The sequence below is a fragment of the Salvelinus fontinalis genome, chromosome 20 (assembly GCF_029448725.1).
Source record: "Salvelinus fontinalis isolate EN_2023a chromosome 20, ASM2944872v1, whole genome shotgun sequence".
NCBI lineage: Eukaryota > Metazoa > Chordata > Actinopteri > Salmoniformes > Salmonidae > Salvelinus > Salvelinus fontinalis.
The window spans coordinates 44,629,977-44,638,477 of NC_074684.1; the positions used below are offsets into that span (position 1 = coordinate 44,629,977).

The window sequence follows — 8,501 nt, forward strand, 5'->3', positions numbered from 1 at the left end:
AGTAAAATAGGCACTATAACACTGCAACACTTCTCCACTGGCCCAGTGGGGGTAGAATAGGCACTGCAACACTTCTCCACTGGCCCAGTGGGAGTAGAATAGGCACTGCAACACTGCAACACTTCTCCACTGGCCCAGTGGGAGTAGAATAGGCACTGCAACACTTCTCCACTGGCCTAGTGGGAGTAAAATAGGCACTGTAACACTGCAACACTTCTCCACTGGCCCAGTGGGAGTAGAATAGGCACTGCAACACTTCTCCACTGGCCCAGTGGGAGTAGAATAGGCACTGCAACACTGCAACACTTCTCCACTGGCCCAGTGGGAGTAGAATAGGCACTGCAACACTGCAACACTTCTCCACTGGCCCAGTGGGAGTAAAATAGGCACTGCAACACTGCAACACTTCTCCACTGGCCCAGTGGGAGTAGAATAGGCACTGCAACACTGCAACACTTCTCCACTGGCCCAGTGGGAGTAAAATAGGCACTGCAACACTTCTCCACTGGCCTAGTGGGAGTAAAATAGGCACTGCAACACTTCTCCACTGGCCCAGTGGGAGTAGAATAGGCACTGCAACACTGCAACACTTCTCCACTGGCCCAGTGGGAGTAAAATAGGCACTGTAACACTTCTCCACTGGCCCAGTGGGAGTAGAATAGGCACTGCAACACTGCAACACTTCTCCACTGGCCCAGTGGGAGTAGAATAGGCACTGCAACACTTCTCCACTGGCCTAGTGGGAGTAAAATAGGCACTGTAACACTGCAACACTTCTCCACTGGCCCAGTGGGAGTAGAATAGGCACTGCAACACTTCTCCACTGGCCCAGTGGGAGTAGAATAGGCACTGCAACACTTCTCCACTGGCCCAGTGGGAGTAGAATAGGCACTGCAACACTTCTCCACTGGCCCAGTGGGAGTAGAATAGGCACTGCAACACTTCTCCACTGGCCCAGTGGGAGTAGAATAGGCACTATAACACTTCTCCACTGGCCTAGTGGGAGTAAAATAGGCACTGTAACACTGTAACACTTCTCCACTGGCCCAGTGGGAGTAAAATAGGCACTGCAACACTGCAACACTGGCCCAGTGGGAGTAGAATAGGCACTGCAACACTGTAACACTTCTCCACTGGCCCAGTGGGAGTAGAATAGGCACTGCAACACTGTAACACTTCTCCACTGGCCCAGTGGGAGTAGAATAGGCACTGTAACACTTCTCCACTGGCCCAGTGGGAGTAAAATAGGCACTGCAACACTTCTCCACTGGCCAAGTGGGAGTAGAATAGGCACTGTAACACTTCTCCACTGGCCCAGTGGGAGTAAAATAGGCACTGTAACACTTCTCCACTGGCCCAGTGGGAGTAAAATAGGCACTGTAACACTGCAACACTTCTCCACTGGCCCAGTGGGAGTAGAATAGGCACTGCAACACTTCTCCACTGGCCCAGTGGGAGTAGAATAGGCACTGCAACACTTCTCCACTGGCCCAGTGGGAGTAGAATAGGCACTGCAACACTTCTCCACTGGCCCAGTGGGAGTAGAATAGGCACTGCAACACTTCTCCACTGGCCCAGTGGGAGTAGAATAGGCACTGCAACACTTCTCCACTGGCCCAGTGGGAGTAGAATAGGCACTGCAACACTTCTCCACTGGCCCAGTGGGAGTAGAATAGGCACTATAACACTTCTCCACTGGCCTAGTGGGAGTAAAATAGGCACTGTAACACTGTAACACTTCTCCACTGGCCCAGTGGGAGTAAAATAGGCACAGTAACACTGTAACACTTCTCCACTGGCCCAGTGGGAGTAGAATAGGCACTGCAACACTGTAACACTTCTCCACTGGCCCAGTGGGAGTAGAATAGGCACTGTAACACTTCTCCACTGGCCCAGTGGGAGTAAAATAGGCACTGTAACACTTCTCCACTGGCCCAGTGGGAGTAGAATAGGCACTGTAACACTGCAACACTTCTCCACTGGCCCAGTGGGAGTAGAAAAGGCACTGTAACACTTCTCCACTGGCCCAGTGGGAGTAAAATAGGCACTGTAACACTGTAACACTTTTCCACTGGCCCAGTGGGAGTAGAATAGGCACTGTAACACTTTTCCACTGGCCCAGTGGGAGTAGAATAGGCACTGTAACACTTTTCCACTGGCCCAGTGGGAGTAGAATAGGCACTGTAACACTTTTCCACTGGCCCAGTGGGAGTAGAATAGGCACTGTAACACTTTTCCACTGGCCCAGTGGGAGTAGAATAGGCACTGTAACACTTTTCCACTGGCCCAGTGGGAGTAGAATAGGCACTGTAACACTTTTCCACTGGCCCAGTGGGAGTAGAATAGGCACTGTAACACTTTTCCACTGGCCCAGTGGGAGTAAAATAGGCACTGCAACACTTCTCCAATGGCCTAGTGGGAGTAAAATAGGCACTGTAACACTGCAACACTTCTCCACTGGCCCAGTGGGAGTAGAATAGGCACTGCAACACTTCTCCACTGGCCCAGTGGGAGTAGAATAGGCACTGCAACACTTCTCCACTGGCCCAGTGGGAGTAGAATAGGCACTGCAACACTTCTCCACTGGCCCAGTGGGAGTAGAATAGGCACTGCAACACTTCTCCACTGGCCCAGTGGGAGTAGAATAGGCACTATAACACTTCTCCACTGGCCTAGTGGGAGTAAAATAGGCACTGTAACACTGTAACACTTCTCCACTGGCCCAGTGGGAGTAGAATAGGCACTGCAACACTGCAACACTGGCCCAGTGGGAGTAGAATAGGCACTGCAACACTTCTCCACTGGCCCAGTGGGAGTAGAATAGGCACTGCAACACTTCTCCACTGGCCCAGTGGGAGTAAAATAGGCTCTGTAACACTGCAACACTTCTCCACTGGCCCAGTGGGAGTAGAAAAGGCACTGTAACACTTCTCCACTGGCCCAGTGGGAGTAGAATAGGCACTGCAACACTGTAACACTTCTCCACTGGCCCAGTGGGAGTAAAATAGGCTCTGTAACACTGCAACACTTCTCCACTGGCCCAGTGGGAGTAGAAAAGGCACTGTAACACTGTAACACTTTTCCACTGGCCCAGTGGGAGTAGAATAGGCACTGTAACACTTTTCCACTGGCCCAGTGGGAGTAGAATAGGCACTGTAACACTTTTCCACTGGCCCAGTGGGAGTAGAATAGGCACTGTAACACTTTTCCACTGGCCCAGTGGGAGTAGAATAGGCACTGTAACACTTTTCCACTGGCCCAGTGGGAGTAGAATAGGCACTGTAACACTTTTCCACTGGCCCAGTGGGAGTAGAATAGGCACTGTAACACTTTTCCACTGGCCCAGTGGGAGTAGAATAGGCACTGTAACACTTTTCCACTGGCCCAGTGGGAGTAGAATAGGCACTGCAATATAACATTGCAGTATAACATGTAACATAACATCTCCCTACACAGACAGACTGCCTACTACTCTGTGGAGGGACAGACAGACAGACAGACAGACAGACAGACAGACAGACAGACAGACAGACAGACAGACAGACAGACAGACAGTCTGCCTACTACTCTGTGGAGAGAGACAGACAGTCAGTCAGTCTGCCTACTACTCTGTGGAGAGACAGACAGACAGACAGACAGACAGACAGTCTGCCTACTACTCTGTGGAGAGAGACAGACAGACAGTCAGTCAGTCTGCCTACTACTCTGTGGAGAGAGACAGACAGTGTGACTGATGCTTATGCAACCTGCTGAAATAACCAGCTTGGCTTTTCTGTTAGAAAGCCAACAGGAGACGCGCTTGAACAGAGATGAGGGAGGGAAGGAAGTGGAGGAAGATAGGCTTTAGTGGTGGGATAGATGCAGCTCCTGGAGGAGGAGGGAGATGGGAGGGAGGAAGGAGACTAGTAACTTGTTCACTCCGTGCAGGCTCTAAGACAGCCCTTAGTGACAGAGCCCAGTTATGTTGCACACCGAGCACAACTGAGACAGAATTGCTGTTGTGGAAATATCCGATCTGCTCCGGTGTTGTGTCTGGTCTAGACGGCTGGTTTACCACGGGTTACTGTTGTTGTTTCACCTCAACCATGATGTCATATTGAACTCAGGAAGCACCACAGACAGTGTCATTTGGGGTTTCCAATAACTTGTTGCTCATGGTAACATCTGTGATGATGGTTATGGTGGTGGACGGGTTACTGTAAGGCAATTTGGTGAAAACTGTTGCTGTAAAAAAAAAAAAAAGAAGCATTTAACTAATTCTGATTTGATATTAATCTCCCTCCCGCTCTCTTGTCTTCCTCACAGTTCCTGCGCCATCAGAGGGATGTCCTGCCAGTCTGGATGCGTCTTACAATGACCCTCTATGGCTTCCTGTTTAACAGAGGGCCCCCCGCCATACCCCGTCTGAGAGGGCAGGAGAGATGAGGGAGTACCTCGCAAAAACCCCTCCACCCGTCTCAGAAGGCCTCTCCCGGCCTCATTTTGTCCCCCCCGTCCCCCCGACCAAAACGAGGGACCAGACTTTTAGATGGCACTGTATGATGGAACACGGGTTTGGATTCCTTTCTGGGGTTTTTCTGGGTTTTTTTTAAATCAAAGATGAATTAGAGAAGAACTGGTCACTGCTGGATGGAGACTAGAATCATCTCTCTCTCTCTCTGTGTGTCTCTCTCTCTCTCTCTCTCTCTCTGTGTGTGTCTCTCTCTCTCTCTCTCTCTCTCTCTCTCTCTCTCTCTCTCTCTCTCTCTCTCTCTCTCTCTCTCTCTCTCTCTCTCTCTCTCTCTCTCTCTCTCTCTCTCTCTCTCTCTCTCTCTCTCTCTCTCTCAGCCATGCTGTTAGAAGACAGAGATATTTTCTAAAATAATTGTAAAATATAAAACCTTTTTTTTTATATATATATAGATAAGAGGTCCCTTCAAGAGAAGACTTTCTGGACACTTTATGGTCTTCTGTGTGAACGTCTACTCACCCACCCTACCACGAACTTGACAAACTTCCAATGTATTTTCTGAACTGGCAAAACTCCATGTAACTCGATGTTTCACACTGGTCTATATTTTAAAAATGGTTGTGATTTAATGACTCTGGTGGTGGGGTCGTCAAGACGAGCGCTGTCTGCAAACGTGACTTGTCGATCTCTGGTGGTGGGGTCGTCAAGACGAGCGCTGTCTGCAAACGTGACTTGTCGATCTCTGGTGTAGATTGAGCTACGGTGTCTTATCCTATGTCTTTCAATGGTGCAATCCACCAGCAATTCAGTCTGAAGTGGTTTTAAGATTCAGTCTGAATGAGATAAAGATTCAGTCTGAATGAGAAGAAGATTCAGTCTGAATGAGAGGAAGATTCAGTCTGAATGAGAGGAAGATTCAATCTGAATGAGATAAAGATTCAGTCTGAATGAGAGGAAGATTCAATCTGAATGAGAGGAAGATTCAGACTGAATGAGATAAAAATTCAGTCATAATGAGATAAAGCTTCAGTCTGAATGAGAGGAAGATTCAGTATGAATGAGATGAATGACAGGTCTGGTTTTTTTTTATCAACAGGATGAATGCATGTATAAATTTGACTTATGTGTTCTTAAAGATCCTAAGGTATAGGTCTGTCAAAGTTGAGGACAACTTTTGATAAACTCTGACAGAGAAAATATAGGATTTTTTTCAAGATTTCTTTATCTTGGCAGGATTGACAATCACAAACAACAGACCCTGTGACGATACAAGTGGTAGTCTCTGTGGGTCTGCTGGAGGTATAGAAGACAAAGACAAATGCTGTACAATCAACGATTGGCGCAATACTGTACAGATGAACCAGTTTGGAAGGCACTAAAGAAACCTTAGGAATCTAACTGCAGTTACAGTCCAATTTGCGTGCATGGGACAACGTACTGTATAGCTAATAACACAATCAATCAATGATGTTTTTAATGAAGGCTCTCTTCAGATGTGTTGACGTCACTCAGTTCAATTGAAATAGATGTGACCTCTTTATAACTCTTTATCATAGCCGGAATCCTTTTGGCATCAACAATTGAAATGGTTTCACGAAATACACAATGAAAATGTATTCCTGTGTTGGTATGAATGAATGTGCACAGCGCTCTCAACCAGCTGTGTGGGTACTTATTTTTTAATCCAGAAAAGTTTTTTTATTTTTTTTTATTTAACAATGCACACTGACACCGTGCTACCATTGGTCTTTACTGGGGGGGGGGGGGCTCAGTTCTTGTGAGTCCTCACCTCCACCACGTCTACTCCTAAGGACAAGATCTGAGGATTTCAGAAAGTCCCATAGAATCCAATTTGTATCGGCGTTACGATTTAGTGCAGCATTTTCAATATGAAACCAACGACCACTGCTTTTTCAGCGGGCGTTTTTTTGTTGTTATTTGAGTACATTTTTTAAAGTGGTTTTAAAAATTATATCAACAGAAGACAGGATTTTGAATCTAATGTAAAAAAAAAAAAAAAAAAAAAAAGAAAAAATTATAATATGAAAGTAATTAATGAAGACATTGATGGGTTAAACTTTTATTTTTATTTATTTTATGTTCTTGTCTTTTTCAGGGAGTAGTTGCCGAGTCATTCAAGGCCTTCCTTAATGAGTGTTTCTATTCTACTTTAACATCGTGCGCATATGCAAATTCCTAATGAGAATTACAAGCGTTTTGCATTGCGTTGTACTGTTGGTTACGGAACATCCTCTTCCCACATGACGTCACCTGATCAACAGACTATTGTTTCTGTTCCTGTACGTTCCAAATGACTCCTTGTTCCCTACGTATATAGTGCTCCACTTTTTTTAACCAGAGCCCATAGAGAAGAGTGAATGATTTGGGATGCACCCCATGTTCTTTGATGGTTATCTGTGATGTCATTGACAGAAGGTTAAAATGTCCGATTTCACCACAGACACTGTTCCCGTTTTGACATTTCACAATACATTTGAATATTTAAAACACCTCGAAACAAAGCAAGATGACAAGACCAGGGAAAGAGAAAGTTGTGCCCTTTGGCGCAGAAAGAGAAACCTCTTTCGAGAGCGCGTAGAGCCAAAAAAGTTTCCTGCGAACCACTGAACACTGAGCCAGTCGAAGTAGTATCGCTCTCAGCCATCTCTCTCGCTCTTTCTCTCTCGGCCATCTCTCTCAGCCACCTCTCTCAGCCCTCTCTCTCAGCCATCTCTCTCTCTCAGCCATCTCTCTCGCTCTCTCTCTCAGCCATCTCTCTCGCTCTTTCTCTCTCAGCCATCTCTCTCAGCCCTCTCTCTCTCTCAGCCACCTCTCTCAGCCATCTCTCTCTCTCAGCCACCTCTCTCAGTAATACACTCTGTAGGGAACAGGGTGCCATTTTGTGTGTAAGCTGGGCCTGTGGGTCGAGAGGACAGACGGACTAATAGCCATGTGTCTCCTCTCACTTAAGCTGTGTGTTTGTGTGTGTGTGTGTGTGTGTGTGTGTAACACCAACGAACAGACAATCAAATGTGCTAAATGTGCCTTGTGTGAGTTAGACCAGCCATTATCCATCACAAAAGTCTGGTCGTGGTTATCTATAGATGGTGTTCACAGCTCTCCTAGTTCAGTCTGGTCGTGGTTATCTATAGATGGTGTTCACAGCTCTCCTAGTTCAGTCTGGTCGTGGTTATCTATAGATGGTGTTCACAGCTCCCCTAGTTCAGTCTGGTCGTGGTTATCTATAGATGGTGTTCACAGCTCTCCTAGTTCAGTCTGGTCGTGGTTATCTATAGATGGTGTTCACAGCTCTCCTAGTTCAGTCTGGTCGTGGTTATCTATAGATGGTGTTCACAGCTCTCCTAGTTCAGTCTGGTCGTGGTTATCTATAGATGGTGTTCACAGCTCTCCTAGTTCAGTCTGGTCGTGGTTATCTATAGATGGTTTTCACAGCTCTCCTAGTTCAGTCTGGTCGTGGTTATCTATAGATGGTGTTCACAGCTCTCCTAGTTCAGTCTGGTCGTGGTTATCTATAGATGGTGTTCACAGCTCTCCTAGTTCAGTCTGGTCGTGGTTATCTATAGATGGTGTTCACAGCTCTCCTAGTTCAGTCTGGTCGTGGTTATCTATAGATGGTGTTCACAGCTCTCCTAGTTCAGTCTGGTCGTGGTTATCTATAGATGGTGTTCACAGCTCTCCTAGTTCAGTCTGGTCGTGGTTATCTATAGATGGTGTTCACAGCTCTCCTAGTTCAGTCTGGTCGTGGTTATCTATAGATGGTGTTCACAGCTCTCCTAGTTCAGTCTGGTCGTGGTTATCTATAGATGGTGTTCACAGCTCTCCTAGTTCAGTCTGGTCGTGGTTATCTATAGATGGTGTTCACAGCTCTCCTAGTTCAGTCTGGTCGTGGTTATCTATAGATGGTGTTCACAGCTCTCCTAGTTCAGTCTGGTCGTGGTTATCTATAGATGGTGTTCACAGCTCCCCTAGTTCAGTCTGGTCGTGGTTATCTATAGATGGTGTTCACAGCTCTCCTAGTTCAGTCTGGTCG

General features: G+C 46.8%; 1 protein-coding gene across 1 annotated transcript in view; it reads left to right on the forward strand.

Moving 5' to 3' along the window:
- LOC129817864 (uncharacterized) overlaps positions 1-7,756 on the forward strand; it is a 42,466-nt gene extending 34,710 nt beyond the window's left edge. The window contains exon 4 of the mRNA XM_055873459.1: positions 4,306-7,756. Coding sequence (XP_055729434.1) covers positions 4,306-4,425 — 120 coding nt within the window. The 3' untranslated portion in view covers positions 4,426-7,756. The remainder of the gene's footprint in view (positions 1-4,305) is intronic.
- The last annotated feature ends 745 nt before the right edge of the window (positions 7,757-8,501 follow it).